Genomic DNA, 25,288 nt, shown 5'->3' with positions numbered 1-25,288 from the left:
GCAACAACATGGCTGCTCTTAATACAGCACCAATCTACTGCAAAGAGATCACAAGAGTGCAACAAGGTAATTTATTATTCCAAGGGTTTTCACTGAGTCTTCACTTTAACCTTGTCCAATTACATTAATGAAACCAAAAAACTAAACAGCAAAGTTGACCTCATATTCACTTTCTAGCAAATTCTTCGAGATCCCCAAAGAGGCCATAACTAATGTTATATCTTGACAGCAGTTTCAAAATTAAAAGCATGTATTTACCTGTAATTAGATATTCTTTCTTCCCACTTGTATCGAGCACGACTCCACACACTGCTGATGAAGGGGCAGTGTAAATATATTCAATATTGTATTCTGGTCCTTTGAACATCTGTAAACAATGGAATTTGCCTATTAAATTAGTGGAATACCAGAAAACAGGAGGGCAATTTGGTTAAAACATAGGAAATTGTGAAATCCATTGATTAACTATCCTTTATTAAAAAATGTCACCTCTTTTCAACAGTCATATTCCCTCCACCATCAGGCTCCTGAACTGGTGTGGATAACTTGACTCACCCCAATACCGAATTGAGTCCACAACTTAGGGACTTGCTTTCAAGGACTCTATAACTCATGTTCTCAAAATCATTTATTACTTATTTCTTCTTTTTATTATTATTAATTTGTTTTTCTTTTTAAATTGGCACAGTTTTGAAGATTCAAAGTACATTTATTATAAAAAATGTACAAATTACACAACCTTGAGATTTGTTTTCTTACAGGCAGTTGCAAAGCAAGAAACCCAAAAGAACCCAATTTTAAAAAAATAAAATAATGACCAACCCCCAATGCGCAGAGAGAGAAAGAAAAAAATACAAATCATGTAAGCAACAACGGTATTCCGAACAAAGTTTGTTGTCTTTTGCACATTGGTTGTTTGTCTGTCTTTGTATGAGTGTAGGTTTTCCATTGATTCTACCATGTTTCTTTGTATCCACTGTGAATTCCCCCAAGAAAATGAATTTCAGGTTTGTATATGTACTTTAATAATAAATTTACTTTAAACTTTGAACTCGGTAGACTGTGTTTTTGCATAGGTTAAAAGCAAGCATATGTGTCATGTGTTTTAAACTTAATCTTTTAAGTATGGATGCTCATGCATTTACTGAAGGCCAATTCATGCAATTTGTACATCATATTAGTCCTGCTTAGCAAATGAATTCCAGGTGCGATATTCATTTGGGAATCATAGAGGTGTGCAGTTAATTCAGCCGTATAGAATGCCATCAGTGAAGCTTACATGAAAGACAAAAACAAACAACTGGCAAAAGTACAGAATTTTTGCTATTATAGAGTAATGAGTTTTTTTCATTTTAATATAGTAAGGAAATTCTGGGGGCAATGTACAATACCTTAAAATGTCTTTTCAAATGCAAGTGAATCTTGCATAAACCCCTACCCACCAGTGTCATGGTTGATTTCTTTTCCCGTTCTCATTCTGCAGCTCCAGCATCATCAAAGAAACTTTTTATGTTTTAGGCAGCTAGATAATCATCTTTGGATAATGGTACTGCTGAATTATATATCTGCGGCTCTCTCTCCAGCTCCAGCTGTGGTCTGACATTTTCAGATGCAGTGATGTACAACAGATCTTAGACATCCTACAGTGATAGAATTATGGAGCTGGGCAATTGCCTGAGGCTAATTTCCATCACCGTTCAATATCACGGTTATCCTTTGGTTAAGTAATTTACCCTTTTATATGCCAGTTGCAGCTGTGACAAATCAATATTCATTAACTTTGTTCTGCTTTCTACCATAACAATTCTATGCTTTCATGTAACTCTGAGTGAAGAGATGAGTAACAGGTATTTAAATGATTCATTTCCAAGGAGGTAATATGTCTACATCCCAGCCTCATCACATTCAGCATTCGATGAATCACCAATTATGACTGTCATTTTTTTCACAGCAATTCCAGAGGAGTCAACCGAATAGCTATTACATACTCCCTCCAGTTATCTAGGCATCTTGCAGATCATCAATACAGTGGGTATTTTTGTTATAAAGCATTATGGAATGTAAAAACTACTTCATTAATTAAATACCACATCAGCAGGAATTATTCCTTTGCAGACACGATAAAGGTGCCAAGTATACAGTTCAAATATGATGCTAGCAGTCTCAATTTTCTCAAGGAAGAATCAGTCGTTTTCTGGATTATTGCTCATAATAATCCTTTACTACTAAGACAATGCACAGGATTATAACCAAAGTCACCTTACATATCAGCCCAGTAAAACTGTTTTTGGACAGTTCAGCCATGCGAGGGGTGATTGATAAGTTCGTGGCCTAAGATAGACAGAGATGAGTTATACGGCTGTTGTTACATGCACATGCAGTTCAACTCTTTGAGTAATTTTGCAGAAAGTTTGGTTAATCACTCATCGGGGGTGATTGATAAGTTCGTGGCCTAAGGTAGAAGAAGATGAGTTATTAACTTCAAACTTTCTGCATAATCACTCAAAGAGTTGAACTGCATGTACATGTAACGACAGCTGTATAACTCATCTCCTTCTACCTTAGGCCACGAACTTATCAATCACCCCTGCTGAGGACACTTTCTGAAGGTCCAAGATCCCTATGCTCCACGACCGCTGGACTAAGTGTGTAAATGTAGGAGGGGCAAACATGAGGAAATCTGCAGATGCTGGAATTTCAAGCAACACACATAGGTACAGTCGATGTTTCGGGCCAAGACCCTTTGTCAGTCTCGGCCTGAAACGTCGACTGTACCTCTTCCTAGAGATGCTGCCTGGCCAGCTGCATTCACCAAATATAGGAGGGGACTATGTTGAAAAATAAATGTGCTAGGTTTTCTAAAATTGACTCCTTCTACCTTAGGCCACAAACCTATCAATCACCCCTCGTATATATTCTATTAGGGAGCCATGGTAGCCTGGTGGTTAGCACGAAGCTATTACCGCTGAGTTCAGATTTCTGATAAAGTTTGTACATTCTTCCCATGAGTGCATGGGTCTCTTCCTTGTGCTGCAGTTTCCACCCATAGTCCAGAGACATACCGTTAGTAGGTTAATTGGTCATTGTAACTCGACCTGAGATGAGGCTAGTGTTAAGTAGGTGAATTCTGGATGGTGTGGCCTGTTGGGCAGGAAGGGACCTGCCCCATTCTATTACCTCTAAATAAATACTACCAAAATTTGTATGAGTACCAAGAACATGGAGATCACATCATCTTTTTCGTCATTTTTAGTAACTGATCTAAATTGGGGGAAAAAAATCACTTCAAAGATCTGTGAGAACCTTCTCGGAAGAAGGGGATGGGTTCGAGGGGGAGGTGGGTTCAAGGGGGATGCGAGGGGAAAGTTTTTCTACTCGGAAAGTGGTGGATGCCTGGAATGCACCACCTGGTATGGTGGCAGAGGCAAACACATTAGGGGCTTTTAAGAGACTTTGGGTAGGCACATGGATATAAGGAAGATGGAGGGATATGGACACGGTGTAGGTAAAGGAATTAGTGTTTGGGCGTTTTATATTTGCTGTTGTGCTGAACCAGCTAAAAACTGTGGGCCGAGTGGCCATTCCTGTGCTGTACTGTTCCATATTCTATGTTCCTGATTGTGAGTGTATGTTCAATCCAATAACAGGTCAAGGATTCAGTATGCATTGATAAAACCATCATCTTGTATGGGTTTATAATTTATTGGCTCAGCACGCTGGTACTTTAGCATTTTATCCAACATCACAGTGCCAGCATCTCTGCCGCAGTACTCCAAGTTTCAGTAGATACTAATGGGATTCATTAAACATAAAACAATACAGCACAGACAAAGGCCCTTTTGGCCCATGGTGTCTCTTCTAACCATGATGCTAACTTGAAACTAATTCCATTTGCCTGTAGCTCCTGCCTGTCTGTGAGACAGTCTAAATGCATTTTAAACGTTCCTAATAGTTACTGTATGCATTTCAAAAGTTTAAAGTTCAAAGTAAATTTATTATTAAAGTATGTGTATGTCACAATATACTACCCCCGAGATTCATTGTTTTCACAGGAATTCACATTAAAACAAAGAAATACAATAGAATCAATGAAAAACTAAACACAAAGACGGACAAACAAACCAATGTGCTTTAAAAAAGGGGTGGGGGGCAGAAGATAGGGACACTGTCGATACTGAGAATATGTGTTGCAGATTCCTTGAAAGTGATCCATAGGTTGTGGAATCTGTAGTGATGTTATCTAGCCATTTATAAATGAAGACATTTAGCCAGTTTGGTGGTAGTAATGGCTAACCAACCAGTTTACTCAGCATACCCATCTTAAACAGGTTAACATAAGGCATTTGTAGTCAACTGAAAAGACCTTTGGATCTATGTTGTGATAAAAATCACCCAAATCAAATCAGCAATCAAAAAGGAATGCAGACTGGGGAGAAGTTATCACTATTAAACATCTGGTTGATTTAGAAGTAACCACACACTGCTTTAAAACAGTACATTGTTGATGATTCCCATATTAGTAAACTCTGCATTTACAATAAAAATGTCCCTCCCTAGATTTACTATTGAGCAATGCTATCATTAAATGTGGTTACCGTGTTGGAAAATAAAACAATCCACCAGCAGGGGGAAGCAGCATGGAAAGTTCCCAATCAAAATTCCTTTAGCACGTTAGCTTACACGTGCCATGGGATAATAGCTGTATAAAGGAGCTCATTTTGGAACAAATACTGTCTCTGTAAAGCTTAGATCAAATACACTGAAGGACAGCAAGCAAGCTGTAGAAATTCTTTCAATTGCTTGGCAGGTCGCAACCTTCTCCTTTAGCAGAAGTGACTCCTGGCAGAATCCAGATTTGTCACTTCCCAGCTGTGTCACAGAGGCTTCATAAACAGGGGTAGCTAGTCAATGTCCCTGTACTTGGTTGTACTTGTTTCTTAAGAAGAATTGCAAGCTCACCTAGAAAGGATGGTAAACAAGACAGGTGGGGAAAGCCACCATCGAGCACATCGACAAGGAACGCTGCCACAAGTAAGCAGCATCCATCACCGAGGGCCCCCAGCATCCATCATTGAGGGCCCGCACCATCCCCCATCCAGGTCATGCTCTCTTCTCAATGCTACCCTCAGGAAGGAAGTATGGGAGCATAAGGCTCCACACCACCAGGTTCAGGAACAGTTATTGCCCTTCAGCTATCAGCTCCTGAACCAGCGTGGATAAGTTCACTCACTACAACAATGAACCAATTCCACAAACTGTGGACTTACTTTCAAGAACTCTGCAACTCACGGTTTTTATACTCATTTTCATGTGCACATTATTTATTTACTGAGATACAGTACAGAGTAGGCCCTTCAAACTGCACCACCCAGTAATTACCCCCCCTCCCCCAATTTGATCCTGGCCTAATCATGGGACAATATACAAGGACCAATTTACCAATCAAATGGTGCAACTTTGGACTGTGGGCAGAAACCGGAGCACCCAGAGGAAACCCACACGGTCACGGGGAGAACATACAAACTCCCTTATAGGCAGCAGGGGGAATCGAACCCGGGTTGTCTGCACTGTAAAGTTCTTTTTGCACCTAGATTGTTTGTCAGTCTTTGCTGTATGTAGTTTTTCATTGATTCTATTGTATTTCCCAGTTCTACTTTGCATGTCTGCAAGAAAATGAATCTCAGGGATGTATATGGTGACATATATGTACTTTGATAATAAATTTACTTCGAACTTTATAAACGACTGCTTGACTGCCAGAAGAAAGATACTCAGACCCTTGGTTCCATCCTCTTTATCTCGAGAGCACTGAACCCAATGTAGCTCGTCTGTGCTTGATAAGCTCTCTTGGTCAACAGAAAAAAAACACTTTGATGTCCTTGGCACACTTGGCTCAAACAGAAGTTCCACACAGGCATAGGGAAGAGCAGACCTTGGATACAGACAACAAAACTGACCTCACATAGAGGTTTATAAAACCATGAGAGGGATAAATAAGGTAAATAGTCAGAGTCTTGTCTCCAGGGGAAAATTTAAAAGGCATAGGGTTATAGTGAAAAGTTTAAAAAGGGGATTGAAAGGGCAACTTTTTCTAGACGAGGTGATGGTAAGTATGTGGTACGAGCTGACAGAGGAAGTGGTAAAGGCAGGTACAATTACATTTAAAAAGACATTTGGATAGGTACAGGGATAGGAAAGATTTAGAGACACATGGGCAGATGGGACTAGCTTAGTTAAGCAACTTGGTCAGGATGGATGTGCTGGCCTGAAAAGCCCCTCTCTCTCGCTGTACTGCTCTATGAATTTGTGCTGTAAGGAGGAGAAGACGGCAGCGCGCGTGGCCTCTCCAGTGATGAATATCTGTTATCTGTCAAGTAGGGGGCCGTGCACAATCCTGATTTGATGAAGACAGACAGGAGAGTGCGAAGGAACATCTGGAAAACTTCTGAAAAGCCCGCTTCGCTGCCGCTGCTACTGTGTGGTAACCGGAATCTCTGGAGCAGAAGGCCCCAAAATCCTTGGCTTTGCATGTTTCAGCGGCCGGGGTGAGGTCGAAGGCGCTCAGCAGAGGATGGCACTCCGGAGGCTGTATTGGAGGAGCAGGTCGGAAGCTCGAAGTTTTCGGACGGACGGACTCAGTGTCCGCTGTGGTCGGCTGCTTCCAAGGTATCGGCAAGTTGATGGTGCCTGGAGGTTTATGGCAGGGAGTTTCTCCCTTTTGCCGCCTGCTATCAGGGACTCGGGAGTTGATCAACTCGGGACTTTGAGACTTTTTTTTTTACTGTACCCATGGTTTGTTCTTCATCAAATTATGGTATTGCTTTGCACTGCTGTAACTATATGTTATAATTATGTGGTTCTGTCAGTGTTAGTCTTTGGTTTGCCCTGTTTTCTGTGATATCACTCTGGAGGAACATTGTATCATTTCTTAACGCATGTATGCATTTCTAAATGACAATAAAAGAGGACTGAGTGTTTTCGTAATCTAATAGAAGTCCTGGTATGGACCATTCTCGTGGAACCGCTGGGCAATTATGCTGCTAATGGAAATCATGGGTAGAGACAGTGACTTCGTAAAAAACCTATGTCTGGCAACCTCCTATTCAGTTTAAGAGTTCACATAAGAACATTCAGTAACTAAACATTCAGCATCTAAAACCCTTCACGAACACTGCTGGTGTCTCCTTGGGCACCTTCAGTGCCAAGGAAATTAGTACTGCAGCTGCACTCCCTGGCTCACTTCCACTGCTGTCTGAATAAAAGAGCAAAGCAGGCAATCTCAACAGCTCTGCTGAGGTCACCATCACCTGCTGAATCGTTGACCTAACAGCTCCCTAGTTGATTTTGCACACAGCTTCCCTGAGGGACGTTGAGGATGACGAGGAAGATAAAGATTAGTTTTATTTATCACATGCAAATTGAAACGTACAGTGAAATACATCACACACACACGCACGTACACACACACACACACACACACACACACACACACACACACACACACTCACTCACAAGATATTGGAGGAACCCAGCAGACCAGGGAGCATCCACAGAGAGAAATGAACAGTTGACATTTCAAGCAAAGACTCTTCACCAGTCCCGATGAATGGTCTCAGCCTGAAACGTCGATTGTTTATTCCTCACCATGGATGCTGCCTGACCTGCTGAGTTCCTCCAGCATTTTGTGTGTGCGTGTGTTACTCTGGCTCTCCAGCATCTGCAGGAACTCGTGTTAGTAAAATGCATCATAGCCTGTAATGTTCTGGGAGCGATCTGCAAGTGTCACCACACTTCTGGTGTCAACACAGCATGCCCACAACTTACTAAGCCTAACCTATACACTTTATTTTGGAATGTGGGAGGAAACCCACATGGTCATGGGGAGAAGGTACAAATTCCTTACAGACAGAGGTGGGATTTTAACCCTGGCACCCTGATAGCGTTAAGCTAATCACTACACTACCATACCATCCATAGAAGCAGACTTAAAAATTACAGGAAGCTGGTAATTTCCATTGCACAAACCAGCCTTGTACTCACAGGGAACAAAGCTGATGATCTTTACCGAGATCACAGAGGTGCAAGTAGATCTTTGGGTGACATTCAGACACTTTCTCAGAGAAGTCTGAGAAGAACCTTTGCTGCTAATGATCACATCATTAGGCCGATGAGTTCTATTGCCCTTGGCTCTGTGCTATGCTGTCACCAGCATTCATCCAACATTATGTCACCAAGAGATATGCCAAGAGCAATCTCATCCCTTCAAAGTCACTGTCTGTGTGAAGGTTGGATCAAAATGCATGCGATGACTGGGTGGGAATACAGGAAGGCAAGAGAATATTGGCTGGAGCAAGAGGTGCAAAACTCAATGACGCCATAAAAACTGTTTTGGAAGCTACAATAGAATGTGTAGACTCTAGACTTATTTACCAGACATGAAGCATGACCTTCGTTTATAGCGCATCTGGTTGACTGAGGCCCCTGTATCAATCAAATACATCACTTAGATCTGATTCTCAGCCCAGCAAAAATATACTATTTTTGTTTAGCACCATAATTGGGCAATTACCTTTGTAGTGATAAAATGACATAAATATATTAATTTCAAAACTCTGCAAAGGACCTAGCGTCTTTCCCACACCAATTATATCACTGAACTGTACGGGATTGAGACCACATTAGATTAAGAAGACCAGCTGTAATGAGTGGAGTTGAGTGTCACCACTATACCACTGTAACATGAACAAAATACAGTTATTGTTCTGTTGGTATGTTGGTGACTCAGAACATAACAGGAATATTCACTATCATAAGTTCACTGTATTTCATTCTTATTTTGGGTGTCACTAACATACTGACAAAACATGTACTAAATAGTATTGTTGCTGTGCTGGTGACTCATAACTTAACAAGAATGTAATACAGTTCTGAATTTGGAGAATTAAATTTCTAATGAAAAACAGAATATTCGTTCAGTCTTTGTTGTAGGTACCTTAATCTGTTTGATCTCATACTGGATCTTCTGGATGGGATTTCCGTAGATATCATTCCCAGAACTCACTTCTTTATTTGTAATGACTTTTGCTCTGATCACTGGAAAAGTTAAAAAAAAAGGAGGTAAATTAATTTCCAGCAGAAATATAGTTAAAACATCAAAAATGCACCAGGAAGAGCAACTTCCGATGTTAGAAGATTAAAGAACAGTTTTGCAGAAGATTCTACCCACATGAATAAGCAAAAGGCGAACGGCCGGAGGAACTCAGTGAGACAGACAGCACTTGTGGAGAGCAAAGGGTAGACAGATGAAGGGTCTTGACTGGATTCCCACAGCAATTTGTTCTTTGCTCCGGATTCCAGCATCTGTTTGCAAATGTATAAGCATTTGCTTTATAACATAACGAACTCTCTTGTGGCAATGCTTGATTTAAGGGGCAGGAGAATTGCACATTAGGATCTGTAATATACTTTCCCGCTGAATGTATTATTTATAACTTGACGCTGCTTTCAAGCCACAAGGTGTACTTGCAGATTAGAGACAGAGTGTATCATTTGCATTAATCATCACTTAACACTCTCTTCTCACTGCTGCCGTCAGGAAGAAGATAAAAGGATCTCGGAACTCACACCACCAGGTTGAGTAACAGTTATTAACCCTCAACCATCACGGTCTTGAACCAAAGGGGATAACTTCACTCAACTTCAGTTGCCCCATTACTGAAATGTCTCTTAAACCAATGTACTCACTTGCAAGGACTTTTCATCTCATGTTCTTGATATTTATGGTTATTTATTTATTATTGTTTCTTCTTTTTGTATTTGCACAGTTTGTTGTCTTCTGCACTCTGGTTGAACACTCTAGATGGGTCGTCTTTCATTGATTCTGTTATGATTATTATTATTCTATAGTTTTATTGAGTATACCCACAAGATAATGAGTGTATGTGGTGACATATATGTACTTTGAGAATAAAATTTACTTGAATTTCACATGTCTCTACTGAAAAGGGCAATAGGAAATGTAGATTTATGAATGAAAGCAAATAGACAAAAGACCCCCACACATTCAGCTCTGGTTAGGGCCAAGTGGGGGACTTTAACTTCACCGGGCTTTGGAGACGTGCACAACTTCATCCTTGATGATAATCAAGTGAATTAGTGTAGCCGGGAGCCTGACCTGACAAGATTGAGGTCAAGGGTTAAAGGGGGGGAATTGGGGCCAGCTTGATTACCCTAGGCCTAAATCTGGAGACTAACGAATACACTTCAAGCACAATTAAATCAGTGGATTTTTTCCAGTTAGAAATCAGACTAATCCCTTCTCCTCCCCCTATCAGATAATTATGATCACTGAGAATCTTTTGGAAGATATTTGCCTTGTAATTCACCACAAATGAATTACTCAATTTGCGCAATTCTTTAGCAATTCAGTAGCAATGAAGGAATGAATTTCTTGTCAATTATGTTCCAAGATAATACCAATTAAATATAGATTCCTGAGGAAATTTTCCTTTCAGATAGAGGCCACTTAGTTTCTAAAAAATCTTCCCGAAATCCCCTAGAATTTCCTGTTGTTGGGTATTTCCTGATTTCCTGTTGTGTTTCTTTTGAAATAGCACCATTTGCAAGTAAAATATATGTCTATAGATGATAGTAATATACTTTTTCTATCTTTGTGCTGAATAGTTGAATACAAAAGAACTTGCTTGTGAGAATAAGCCAGTTTACATCAATGAGGGAATTAGTCCATTTGATACCCTAATGAGTAGAATTAGAAATTAATTATTTTGCTGGCATTGGAGAAGGTCCAGAGAAGGTTAATGAGAATGATTCCATGAATGACAGGGTTAACTTATCAGGAATGTTTGATGGCTCCGGGCCTGTACTCACTGAAGTTTAGAAGAATGGGGGAGGGGGAGATTCTCATTGAAACCTTTTGAGTATTGAAAGGCCTAAATAGAGTGGATATGGAGAGGATGTTTCTCATTGTGGGTGAGTTGAGGACCAGAGGGCACAACTTCAGAATAGAGGGACATCCATTTAGAACACGGATGAGAACAGATTTCTCTAGCAACACACAAAAAACGCTGGAGGAAATCAGTTCAGACAGCATCTGTGGAAATGAATAAACAGTCAATGTTTTGGGCTGCGACCCTTCTTCAGAACTGGAAAGGAAGAGAGAAGACGCCAGAAATTAGGTGGGGGGAAGGGAAGGGGGATAACTAGAAGGTGATAGGTGAAGCCAGGTGGGTAGGAAAGGTAAAGGGCTGGAGATGGAAGAATCTGACAGGACAGGAGAATGGACCATAGGAAAGTGAAGGAGGAGGGACCTGGAGGAGGTTATAGGTAGGTGACAAGAGGTAAGGGACCAGAGTGGGGAAAAGAGGAAGAGGGGAGGGGGAGTTTCTTTAGCCAGAGGATGGTGAATCTGTGAAATTCACTGCCATAAACAGCAGTGGGGGCCAAGTCATGAACGTATTTAAAGAGGAGGTTGACTGGCTCTTGATCAGTAAAGGCATCAAAAGCTCATGGAGAGAAGGCAAGAGAATGGGGTTGGGAGGGATAATAATCAGCCATAATGAAATGGCAGGGTAGACTTGATGGGCTGAATGGCCTCATTCTGCTCCTACGACCTATGATCTTATTCTCTGTTGAAAAAATGCAGATTGAAACACATGGCCTTCAAGATTCAAATGGAATTAATGGGATAGCTTTTACTACACAATGAGTCTGCTCTATGGGTGCAGTCCTTCATTGATTCTATTACAGTTATTGGATTTATTGAGTGTGCCTGCAAGAAAATGAATCTCAAGATTTTATACGGTGACATATACTGTATATACCTTGACGATAAATTTACTTTGAACTCTCTCTCATTGCAAAGTTCAATAACATCTGCACTCTTGAGACTCAACAAGAGGCTTAACAGAACTCTTGCTATCAAAGTGCAACTATTTTAAGTGCAAAAACAATGCCAAATTTTTACAGATCAAAATAGCAGGGTGCCTAAGATATGAAATGTTCCACTTTGAGCTTAACATAAAATGGACTGGTTATGATCATCAGCTACCTGGTAGAAAATGGATCTTGCTTACACTTGGTGATGGCAGTAGTTCTTTTGACTTGGTAGAAAAATTTTAAATTAATTATATTTAATTTTTAGTATTTTAAATTATTAAAACCAATAATAAACTTTACAATGAAACATTAGTGTATACCCACAAGGCTTGTGTTTCTAAAATTATTATTCCCTGAGAAATATTCGTGCAAAGGGATTTTAAAGCAGTTTATAAAGTATCCTTGGCATCCGGACAGACCAAACCATTTTGAGTGGGCTGACAGGATCGAGTGGTGAAGCTTCAGTTTGTGGAGTCATTTTTTTTTTTGCAGATTCATACATTTCTGGACTCTGTACTTTTAAATCATTGGCATTAATGCTTGATGTTGTCCATGAGAAACATTTTGGTGTTGGCACATTTGCATCTCATTTTGGTTAACGCTGCTAACCCTATTAATACAGCTTTCAGGGAGACACTCAGTATCCGTTCAGCACAGCGGAAGCATGTTGTGTTGTTCATGGAAAAGACGTGACAAAAAAAGTGCTGTAGTCACACACACACACACACACACACACACACAATGCTGGAGGCTGTGGGGCTGTTTTGGGCTTCATGTCTGAGGACCTACTTTCATTCTAAATACTATTTGCTTCCTTTTATTGTTTGCACAGTTTGTTTTTTCTCTCTCTCTCTCTCTCTCCCCCCCTCCCTCCCTCCCTCCCTCCCTCCCCACATCCGGTGTTTATTGCATTTTTCTAAAAATAGGTTCTTCGGAGTTTCTTGTTTTATGGCTGCCTGTAAGGAGACGAATCTCAAGATTGTATAATGTATACATCCTTCAATGATAAACATGCTTTGAATTTTGAGAATGGAGTTGACAGGGATAGTAAGTCAGCCATAATGGAATGCTGCAGCAGACTCAATGGGCTGAATAGCCCTAGTTCTACTTTAACAAACTTTATGCCTAATAAAAATATTTACATTCAATGCCTTCTCATCCTGTACATTCATGGTCAATGCTTTCCATACTGTTCTATTGCATTTATACACATCAATAGCACCACTGACACTCATCTAGCCTTCTGGGGTGGTATACTACAACAATAATAATTGAGGGGCTTCCTACCCCCCCCCGCCCCACCTGGCCCCTCACTCTCCAGTAGGAGAGCAACCCCATACCCTGGTCCTTCGCCACCGAACTCTTGCGGCGGTTTCACCAAACTTCAGTGCTTCCCTCGACACGTACTGCTGCGGCCTGGAACTTGCCAGTTGGCAGAATTCCTCCACGGATATCTTGATGTGCTGGCAACCTTCAGGCAGACCAAAAAGACCTCTTTCACCGAGCTGATGATCTGCCAGCAGCACTTGATGTTTGTCTCCTTGTGAGCCCCTGGGAACAGCCCCTAAACCAGAAAGACCCCTGCCATACAGCTGCTCGGGGTGAAGTGCAATACAGACCTTTTCATCTTTCTCCACACCCTCTTGGCAAGCCCACAGTCTGCAAAGTGCTGTGCTACTGTCTCTTTCCCACTACAGTCATCCCACAGGCAGTGGGTTGTGGGAGTGATGCTCGGGGCACGCAGGGAGGATCAGACTGGGAGGGCCTCTCTCCCTGAATGGCCCAATTCTGCTCCTGTGTGTTATGGTCCATGTTCCGCACGGCACCAGAAGGCTTTCACGCAACAACTGAGTTAAGGGATCTTCACAACACCTTTTACTTGGTGCAGTGTGGCATCCTGATAAATAAGACTTCACTAACTAGAGAATGGCTTTACTGATCAACAGTGAAGCATTCTCCGTGAAGCACAGCTAGTGAAAGAAATCTAATCTTCTCTTTGAGGTATTCTCTCCTTTAATCATATCTGAATAAGCCAAGCCCATTTTTAAGTGTACATGTCCAAAGTTAATTGTAGTAGAGTTCAGTTGCTAATCAATCACTGCTTTCCATAAGGGATTGGATAGGCATTTGAGTGTTAATAATTCGTAGAGTTATGGTCAAAAGTGGAGGAGTGGGACTGACACAATTACTCCAAATCTTGTAAGGACTCAATGTACCAACTGTCTGCATCTGTGCTCAAAGACACAAAACTCATGTCCAATTAAAAAAAGTATCAAAGCAACCCAAAATGGGCGCCAATAGAATCAGAGGTAATCAAGAGCACAGTCTGACACATTTGGCTTGGAAAACCACAAGAGTCAATGAAAACAGTGTCATGAATGAAGCATTGTGAATGTTAAAACCTCATTGTTTATCAAACCTCATTCCTGCCTAAAATCCATTGTAAGCCAGAATGAGGCAGCCAGATGTACTAGGGTAGATTTACACAGCTGCTGGGTGGATGACTTTCTCTCCAAAGATGGTCACCTCGTGGTGGTGGAAAGGCTTTTGAGTTCCTGAGATCCCAAGAGCAATGCCACCTGCCGCTTAGCTCCTGGTCGGGCCACACATGGCAGGAAGGTCAAGGAGGAGGTTCTGGGCAAAGAGAGATCCAGCAGTAGATTGGTGGAAGATGATGACATCACAGTGGCAGTAAAGCTGGAGGAAGGCTGCAGCAATGAAGGGTTCCAAGTCGTCTTGAGTCCCATGCCACTGGACCCTGATCCGATCTATCAAGGTGGCTACCATGCATCTGCCTCCATTACACAAAGTCACGCACAAGCATCCACACATAAGAGAATTCACCCTTCCATTCCGGTTATGTGGATCCCGGATCTGCCTCTACAGACCCCCCACCGAGAATCCACCAATAAACAACCCTTTAGGAGAGCATCTTACTCCACTCGAGTGATCAGACTACCACCAGCATGAGGAGCAACTAGTCAAGTGGGAAAGTTAAATCTAAGTGATTAATTCCCAAGTTTTGCTCACTCACTGGGCTGGAAGAAGTGTGGAAACCTGCCAGATTCGTGGTCAACATTTATTATACATGCAGCAACAGCAATCACCTTGCAGATTTACCCAAGCTCTAGTGGCAATAAAGTAAAATCTACATCTCTATCTCTTCCCTCAAACCAAATAAGTCGTTCCAGCCAGCTGCCTGTGATCTCAAGAGGGAAACAAAGAATCTTCCCAAAAGAGGATGTCATTCCTGAATCTTAGCTCAACACTTAGTACTGGCTGCATGAGGATATATTCCCAACTGATCTGGCAGAACACCCCTACAATTAATAACTGTAGGCTTATAGCAGCAAGCTAATCTTTGGAATACTAAATATTAAATGCATAATCAGCCTTTTGATTTTATTTTTGCAAAAGGAATGTGACGGGTTTAGAAGCAAACCTGAAACCTCCAACAGTAATTAGCAAATTAAGAAAGATTCAAAATCTGATCCAAGTAAGACTCAATACTTACACCACCAGGTTCAAGAACAGTAACGAGCCCACAACCATCAGGCTCCTGAACGAAAGGGGTTAACTACATTCACTTGCCCATCCATTGAGATGTTCCCACAACCAATAATCTCACTTTAAAGACTCTGCCTCATTATCTGATATTCTCATTACTTATTGCTACTTATTTACATTTACGTTTGCAAAGTCTGTTATCTTCTGCACTCTGGTTGATCTTTCATTGATCCTGTTAGTGTTACAATTTTATAGATTTGCTGAGTATGCCCACAGGAAAATGAATCTCAGGGTTGTACACGGTGACAAATGTACTTTGATAATAAAATTTTAATTTGAACTTTGAGATCTGATGACCTGACAGATGCTTGAAGATATGATGTTGAAATCAAGCAAGAGGATGCCCTTGTCAGACGCTAACACAGACAAAGCTCAAAGTAAACTTTATTTTCAAAGTACATACATGTCACCATATACAACCCTGAGATTCATTTTCTTGTGGGCATACTTAACAAATCCATAGAATAAATACAGCAGAATCAATGAAAGGCCGCACCAACTTGGACGCTCAACCAATGTGCAAAAGACAAAAAACTGGGCAAATACAAAACAATAAAAAATAAATAAGCAATGAATATCGAGAAAATGTGATGAAGAGTCCTTGAAAGTGAGTTCAGAGGTTGTGGGGACATTTCAATGATGGGACAAGTGAAGTTGAATGAAATGATCTCCTTTGGATCAAGAGCCTGATGGTTGGGGTTAATAACTGTTCCTGAACCTGGTGGTGAGAGTCCTGAGGCTCTTGTACCTTCCTCCTGTTAGCGGCAGTGAGAAGAGAGCATGCCCAGGGCGGCGAGGCCCCCTGATGCTGGATGCTGCTTTTCTGCAACAGTGTTTCACATAGATAAGCTCAATTGTGGGGAGGCATTACCCGCGATGGACTGGGCCACATTCACTACTTTTCGGTATGATTTTCCCTTCAAGGGCACTGGTGTTTCTATACGAGGCTGTGGTGCAGCCAGTCAATATACTCTCCACTACACACCTAGAGAAGTTCGTCAAAGTTTTAGATGTTATGCCGAATCTTCTGTAGCAGATAACCAAACTCAGTGCAAATTCCATATTAAAATATGTATATTAGTAATGATATATAATCATTCTTCTCCAGGAATTTTAAATTTAGGGCAACATCTTTGACTTTAAAATGCATGTAGCTTTTACTCTAGAGACTTTAGAATAGTAACAAAAAGATTAAACCCATGTTCTGAAACTATTGACTCTGTTCAAAGTGTAGATGTTTCATTGTTTCAAGTAGTTTACTAAAATATGAAAATAAAACTAAATTGTTGAAATCACCAAACCTAAATATTAAATCAAACGCATTGTGCAAAGTTTACAAAAGAGATGCTGGAAATCCAGAGCAACACACAAAATTCTGGAGGAACTCAGCAGGTCAGGCAGCGTCTCTAAGAGAGGAACAAACAGTCAATATTTCAGGTTGAGACCCTTATCAGGACTGGAAAGGAAGGGGGAAAAGAAGCAAGAACAGGGAAGAAGCTCCTCCACCTTTGTATTCTGGCATTATCCCTTTTAAATCCACTCTAAGAAGATAATTTAGCTTGTATACACTTTTTCCACGACTTATTATTATGGGACCTTGGGATTAATGATGGGATCACTGAAGATATTGAACTGGAACTGCTGCCAACTCTTTCACATGCGGCAATGTTCCTTTATTTTAAAACCAATATTATCATTTAAATTCAAGAGTAATGAATTGCAGAATTTTAAGTGCAACTTCCCATTGTTTCCAACAATAATATATTTTCTTGACCTATTGCATTAATAAAAGTTATGTATAATGGAATGAACTGTGTGATCACTATTTTCCAAAATGTGTACTTTGGTCAACGTTCTTCACATAGTAACCAGGATGTGGGGGAAAATAATATTTTTTTTCAAATTGTTCACCCCCTCGACCCCAGCCCATCCCTTCAGAGACCAAGTATGACTCATTACTTCAGAATAACAGTAGATGACACTGCGTTTCTGGGCATGGCTCCAGGTGGCGGGAACAACTTCTTGCTGCTAATTTATTGCGCAGATGCCCAAGGGGCTTCCCTCAACCTTGCTGTAAGGCAGGACGTGAAATTTCCATTGTACACTTTGGGAAAGATCCAGAAACCTGGTGATTTTGCAAACTTTTTATGTCTGATATCTTGTAATGAGCAAAAATCCAGACTCCCACATTTCTCATCAACTCCATCACGGATGATCCCAAAGCCGGCTCTGAGAGGAGAAGGACGGAGCATGGGGCTAGCAATCCTGTCTTGTAAAAACCCAGCAGAAGCTCCAAAGACCTTATCCTTAGGAGAGGGAGGATCCTTGCCTGGAAGGTATATGAAGTCATATGGTGAAAGCAGAAGCCACAGGGCTGATCAACCTTTAGCCCAGAACAGAGGACTCTGGCGAGCGGCTATCAGCAGCCTATGCCCAGTAGGAGTGACGGACTTACAAAGAAGACTGCCACTTCTCATCATAAAGCAGGAGGTACCAACTGGAAGAGTGAAATTGTATTTCAATTTTGTCACCATTTATTTTATTTAAAACTCTTTCAGCTTAAGTATTAAGAGCTGCAAGGTGTAACAGTTGCTACCAGTTTCCTGATGGCAGAGACTGAAAGTTTGTTTTAAAAAGGTGTATCAATCAAGAAGTGAATCAGACCAGGAGATCAGAAACAGGTTTCCCCTAATTACCACTGCATCAGACTCCTCAGGCTGATTCGAGCTCAGCTGGATCTGGCTAACAGTACCCGGTATGGGCCCCTATCCAGGGTTACGGATCCCATTGCCTTGTGGGTATCTTTGGAAGAAGAGAAGGCTAAGGAGAAAACCCTACACAAATCCGGAGTGGAGCCCCTAAGGTGGTTGGATGACGTATCACGTCACCTCCTGGCAGCTCCCGCAGCCAAGCTGATGCCAAATGTACTGCTTTTCACAATCCTTTGGACCACATCCGCGAGGCCGAGAGAGGGATCTTGATGTCTGGGCAGCCCAGGATCTCCATATTCTTCACCCAGATCTGCGCCCCGGATGGGCGCATCCATTGTCTAGTTAGACAGACAGAGCCACGATGATGAGACTCCTCAGCATATCTAGGGATCGTCAATATATGATGCCCTATCAGCAGAGGTTCCAAACAGAAACAACACCCACAGCTTATTTCCGAATGGAATCACAGCAGAGTTTCAAAAACTGTAGCACAAAGAACCTTGACGGTCTGTTCTGAATTGCAGTGCGATGGCCTCATATTAAAACACCAGCACCCAGGAACAGAAAAGTCAACTAAAAGTGGTAACTACAGCCCGGTCCATCACAAGCAAAGCCCTCCCCATCACTGACCACATTTACAAGGAGCGCTGCCACAAAAAAAAAAGTAACATCCATCAACAAGAACCCCCAGTATTCAGGCCGTGCTCCCTTCATGCTACCACCTCCAAGCAGGAGGTCCATGAGCCTTTGGTCCCTCACCACCAGGTTCAGGAACAGTTATCATCCTACAACCATCATGAACTGGTGTGGATAACTTCACTCATCTCAACACTGAACTGATCCCACAACCTAAAGACTTACTTTTATGGACTCATTAACTTATGTTCTCGGTATTATTTATTTAATTATTAATTGCACAATTTGTTTTCTTTTGCACATTGGTTGTTTGTCAGTCTTTGTTTGTGTATAGCTGTTGTAAATTCACTGTATTTATTTTCCTGTAAGAAAATCTATCTTCAGATAGTATATGGAGACATACACACTTTGATGATAAAATTACTTTGACATCACTGAAGTGCAAGTGGAGTGTCCGATGAGATGGTGTAGAGGGAGCTTCACTCTGTGCACCATACATGTCCTATGCTGAGACTCTTCATCTTATTCTGGCTTCCGCCCCCTTCCTTTCCGGTCCTGATGAAGGGTCTCAGCCCTAAATGTCAACTGTTTATTCCTCTCCACAGATGCTGCCTGGCCTGCTGAGTTCTTTCAGCATTCTGTGTGTGATGGCTTATAAATGCTACCTTTACAATTGATGCTTGTGTCCCACAAATGATTTTTTGATAAAAAAATGTATTAAATGACAATTCAAGAGGAATACTGAACAAAGACTTTGCATTATTGAGTTGGAACAATCCCAGCATTCCTTTAGAAGTTATCAAGTGAACATTACAAAAAACTGATTAAAATTGCCTCAAGTATTTCCTGAGGTAAACACCCATATTTTGGAAATTATTTCCCATTTTAGCTTTGTTTTCACCTCCCACCCCAAAGCAAGATTCTCCCATGGGGAATGGGCATCACCCAACTTCATTGCTTCCTCCTTTGGCCAGATAACAGTCAATCTGATCCATTTGATTGTGATGCTTGATGGAACAGTAGCATGTCCCCGTTTGTTCTACCATAGAAGAGAAGGAGTTGACAATTTAATTGGCGACTGCAGAAACTGGGGGATCTTGGTGTAATACAGGCAGAATAAAATAGGATCGTTGTGAACAAGTCCCTCATGGACAGTGAAGACTCAGTCCACCATGGGTTTATGGACCATTCAGAAATCTATCTCGTTATTCCAGTTTTGTGCTATTTTTGTAACTTGTTGTAATTTTGCATTTTTGTAATTTATTTTAATTGTAGTAAATTTGTACAGTACTGCTGCCACAAAGCAACAAATTTCACCAGATACTCAAGTGATAATAAATCGGATTCTGCTTGTGTCTGTTTCTGTACTGCAAGACTCTGCAAATAATCCCCAAGCAGAGAGAATTGCAATGAATCCAAAACAAAAAAAAACTTTTCATCAAGACAACAAAAAGAATATTTGCTGCTTTATGTGACAAGTTTATTCTGACGGATCTTGTTCCTGAGTAAAGTTGCCATGGTGAGACAGCCCACCATTGTTCAACCTGTTTCTTAAGTGTCATCACCACTCTGGCATCATCTGACTTTTAAAACCTATAGAATAAATGCAGGTTAAGATGAAGGTTGAAGTAAAATTCAACCCTGGGCACTGACTTAAGTAGAATTTAGTGAGAAACTGGAATCCGCCGAACAGGGGCTCCCAACCTTCTATGTGCCATGGACCAATACCATTATGCAAGGGTTGGGAACCCCTTGCACCTGGAGTATTTTTAGCTGAGATCAAGTTGAGTGGAAGTTACCTTGTTCTTTTGGTTTAGCTATGCAAATATAATTACATAAAGCCATGCATACAATTTAGAAAGACAATGATCACCTATTATACTCGATACCTGTACCCAGCTTAAAGGCCAGAAGAGTTTATTTGCTAATGTTTACCTATTAAAAGTCTAATTTAGGGTGTCACAGTATCGGCATACATCTGGAAGGTAACCCAAATGATAAGAGATAATCCAAGCAGGGTACATAAATCGACAGCAATTTGCCCGCTAATATGATGAACTGAGACCAAGGCTTTGGGCCTACTCAGAGCTGCTCCAGAGATTTGAATCCAAGGACTCAGTTTGGTTTGGAATGCTGTTGTTGTTGCTGCTCGCTTCTCTTGTTTGCATGATTCATTTTGATTTTAAAAAAAAAACTTTCTCTGTGGGTACTGGGGTCTTATTACTAGACATCCCGCCCTGCAAAAACTCATTTCAGGGAGGTAGCACCATCAATTTGCGGGAGACTCCCAGAACTTCCAGGAGAGGTGGGATGTCTGCAATACAGTAGCTTCTTAGCAGCTAGCCAGCTAATTTAAATAACGTTAGCTATGCTAATAAACGAATGACACCTGTTAAACTCACCTCAACATGTCTTTTACAGTCCTAAACCACCATGGGCAATAGAAGAGTCACTGTTGCAAACAGTGCAGCGAGCAACACTGTCATTATTTTTGACCCCTGTTAGGCAGGGGTACACTTTAGGGTAGTCTGGGGTGATGTACGTTTTATATTTTCTTTTTTTGGAACACTCTGCCATGGCACTCGCTCTCGCGCTCTCTCTCTCTCGTGGTTGCTCTTGCGCTCTCTCTCTCGCTCTCGTACTCTCTCTCTTGAGGTCGCTCTCTCTCTCTCGTGGTTGCTCTCGTGCTCGCTCTCTCTAGCGCGCGCTCTCTCTCTCTCTCGCATTCTCTTTCTCTCGCTTGCCTGCTCTCAAAAAATTGATTTCTGGGATATTGTATATAACTTGCGGGCATCAGGGAGCCTCTATAAATATGCGGGAGACTCCTGGAACTTCCAGGAGAGGTGGGATGTCTGTATTACTCTTTGTTAAATTGGGTTCTTTCAGGTTTCTTGCTTTGTGACTGCCTGTTAAGCAAACAAATCAAGGTTGTATAATTTATACATTCTTTGATAATAAATGCACTTTGAATTCAAGATCTACTGTGCTGCATAGGAAAATTAGCAAGCTGTTATGTTTTTGAACTATTTTTATAACTACATCAATTCAAAGTGGAGGAGAAAGTTTAACTTCCGTTAAGGTTTTTGAAATACAGCTTTAATTTTATTCTTGTCTCAACTAAAGAATCCTTCCTTTTCTGAAGTGGTTGGGCATGTTGTTAACTCTTAGATTTATGCCAGCTTTGCTTTTTGAAGGAATTCTTCCAGCTAAATTTCCATCATGCCTCAGTACCAAACAACCTTTGGGGTCTGAGTCTGCTGCCCTTATTTAGTCTGAGCAACACCTGGCTCCAGATCTGCGGTGACGTGGTCGATAGTGACTTCCCTTGGAAATGGCCCATCAAGAAAGGCGAAAGCAGAGTATAAAATACAGAAAAGGGTAAAACTAGATGGGCCACCAAATACAAACACAGGAAATTTGCTCCCAGCCTAGTCACCCTCATGAAGACCTCCTTGCCAACATCTGGAGGTTCAACCCCATGAACTAATCTGACACTTACTCACAGATGACATGCACACTTCTACAACACAATCCCTGGGTAAATCCCACTGGCAGAACAGTCCCACCATAGGTAGAGGTGTAGTGATGTACATGCTGATGATAATAGTCCTTGGACCTCAACTTGATTCTAGAATCAGTGTAGTCTCATGGCAAGAGGGGACAGAAAACCTTCTTCTGACTGGCTCTGTCCTCCCTCAGCTGAAGAATTGAAGCAACACTTGAATTAGCACTGGAAGTAGCAGACAAAATAAAGTCTAGATGGAGCACCTCAACATTTAATCCCCAAAACTGCCAAATAACATTCCTGGCCAGGCAATAACCATTTCCAACAAGAGACTCCTGCTGTCACCGTTGTTGAGTCTGCCGCCATCAACATCATAGTGGTCATTATTGACCAGAAACTCAACTGGACCAGCCCTGCAAATGCTGTGACTGCAAAAAACAAGTCAGAGGATGTAGACAGCTTTGTTCCTGATACTTTAAAGGTTTTCCATCAACTTCAACACACACATCAACTCCAAACCAACTTCATCCAGGACAAGCAGTCAACGTCACTTATTGAGATACAGCACGGAATAGGCCCTTCTGCCCTTCGAGCCACACTATCCAGAAAATCCTGATTTAACCCTAGCCCAATGATGGTACAATTTACAATGACCAATTAACCTACTAACTAGTAAGCCTTTGGACTGTGGGAGGAAACCAAAGCACCCAGAGGAAACCCACACAGTCACAGGGAGAACATACAAACTCCTTACAGACAGCAGCAGGAATTGATTGGCACTCCCATCAATCAATCCCTTATCCAAGAATATTTTTGACACCTCCATTACCACCCTGGCAGTATATCCCAGGCACCCACTACTTTAAAAGTCTGCACCCCCCTACCTCCCCACGACCACCTTAAGTGAATGTTCCCTAGTATGACCTACCTTGAAAGAAAGATACCAGCTGTCTACTCTTATGTATACCTCTCAATCTTATAAACTTCAATCAGATCTCCTCCCAGATTCCATCATTCCAGAGAAATCAACCCAGGTTTACCCAACTTCCTATGGGCACCTTCCCTCTAATCCAAGTAGCATTCTGGTAAACCTCTTCAAAGCCTCCATTTTCTTCCAATGATGGGGCGACAACAATAGGATGCAGTACTCCAGGTGTGAACCAATCAGTTTTACAAAGCTGCAACACAGATTCCCAAATCTCGAACTCAGTGGTGTGGCTAATAAAGCCAAATATACCATACACCTAAAAACAATTTTAGGTAGAGGTGTGGTGATATACGTGCTTGTGATATTAGTCCTTGGACCTCAGCTTGATTCTGCTGTGAACTGTGGCTGACCATTTACATTTGAACTGCAGGGATTCAGAAAGTCAGCTCACCACCTTCAGAGACATAGTTAGCAATGTATAATGAATAATAAACAAGAAATTCTACAGATGCTGGAAATCCAGAGCAACACACATAAAATGCTGGAGGAACTCAGCAGGCCAGACAGAATCTATGAAGGGGAATAAACAGTCATTGTTTTGGACTGAGATCCTTCATCAGGACTGGAAAGTTCTGGACTCTGTCGCCTTCCTTTCCAGTCCTGATGAAGGGTCTCAACCTGAAATATTGACTGTTTGTTCATCTTAGTCTCTATAATGCCAGGTGGTTTTTGTAAATAACTTTCTCTAAACTAGGCTCTACTCTTTTCCATGGATGCTGCCTGGCCTGCTGAGTTCCTCCAGCATTTTGTGCGCGCTGCTTGGATTGCCAGCATCTGCAAATTTTCTCTTGTTTCTCAAAAAGGTTGGTTGCTCTGAAGAAAAACTTCAATTTACAAATCTCACCCCCATCCCAGAAAAGAATGAATGTTACCCAAAAGCAGTTTTAATAGATTGCAGTCTGATCTCCAAGATGAATAGCAAATAATAAAATATTTTCTTCTCCCTCTGGAGACCTTTGGTCAATAAATATTTACCAAACTATCAGTAGGTCAGGCAGCATCTATGGAACTGAATAAACAGTCAATGTTTCAGGCCAAGTCCCTTCTTCATGGAGAATGAATGCTGGCTCAGCCAGTGAAGGTCACATCGCCCAAGCTAATCCCACCCCTCCAAAAAGGAGGTCCTGATAAGAGTTACTAATGACACCCTATGCTGCTGTGACAAGCATGATCTGTTCTTCATTCTTCTGAGCCAACTGCAGCCTCTGATGTGATGGAGTGCACTAATCTCCGTAAATCTCTCTCCTGTCATCTAGTATACACCTGGTCCAATTCTTGTCCGTAGGTTGTAGCCAGTCAGTGGTAACTTTTTTTTTTGAAACCATTATTCCCTTCATTAAATCTGGTTCAACCCCCAACCCTCTCCGTACCAATCCTGTGATCCACTCCTCTTTCTGCCTTGTTTAAAAGTTAATTTTATTATTAAAGTAGATACACCTCACCATATACAACCCTGAAATTCATTTTCCTGTGGGGATACTCAGCAAATCTACAGAACAGTAACTAGAACAGGATCAATGAAAGATCAACTGGAGTGCAGAAGACAACAAACTGTGCAAATGCAAATAAGTAGTAAGAACATGAGATAATGAGGTAACAAGTCCTGGAAGTGAGGTCTTTCACTGTGGGTAACACCTCAATGATGGGGGCAAGTGAGTGTTGTGGCTCCATGCAATAGCATTGCTGAAACTTTGGTCTCCTTATTACCCCAAAATTCTTGTCAAACACCCAGTACTGGCCAGGCAGAGATCTCTAACAAATACAGGATAGCAAAAGTCCTCATCTTCAGTCCCAGAGACCAACTTCGTCTCATGTCTACTCACAACTATTCCTCTTTCTGAGAAATAGTCAAAACTGAAGCAACCTGTTCAGACCTTTCAGTAATGTTGAGTAACACTGAACTGTGTGTGACCAAGTTGGATTTCAGTCCTTGTGCTGTCAACGTCCACCTCAATAATAACACAAATTTCTCTCTTGTTGCTACAA

General features: G+C 41.4%; 1 protein-coding gene across 1 annotated transcript in view; it reads right to left on the bottom strand.

Moving 5' to 3' along the window:
* Positions 1-25,288, bottom strand: part of timp2a (TIMP metallopeptidase inhibitor 2a) — an 82,178-nt gene that overhangs the window by 16,133 nt on the left and 40,757 nt on the right. The window contains exons 2-3 of the mRNA XM_072242483.1: positions 8,993-9,093; positions 259-367 (exon numbers count right to left, since the gene is read on the bottom strand). Of these exons, the coding sequence (XP_072098584.1) occupies positions 259-367; positions 8,993-9,093 (210 nt within the window). The remainder of the gene's footprint in view (positions 1-258; positions 368-8,992; positions 9,094-25,288) is intronic.

This window comes from Mobula birostris, chromosome 24, assembly GCF_030028105.1.
Source record: "Mobula birostris isolate sMobBir1 chromosome 24, sMobBir1.hap1, whole genome shotgun sequence".
Classification (NCBI taxonomy): domain Eukaryota; kingdom Metazoa; phylum Chordata; class Chondrichthyes; order Myliobatiformes; family Myliobatidae; genus Mobula; species Mobula birostris.
The sequence above is the reverse complement of the archived record's forward strand: the minus strand, read 5'-3'. Positions and strand labels throughout refer to the sequence as shown.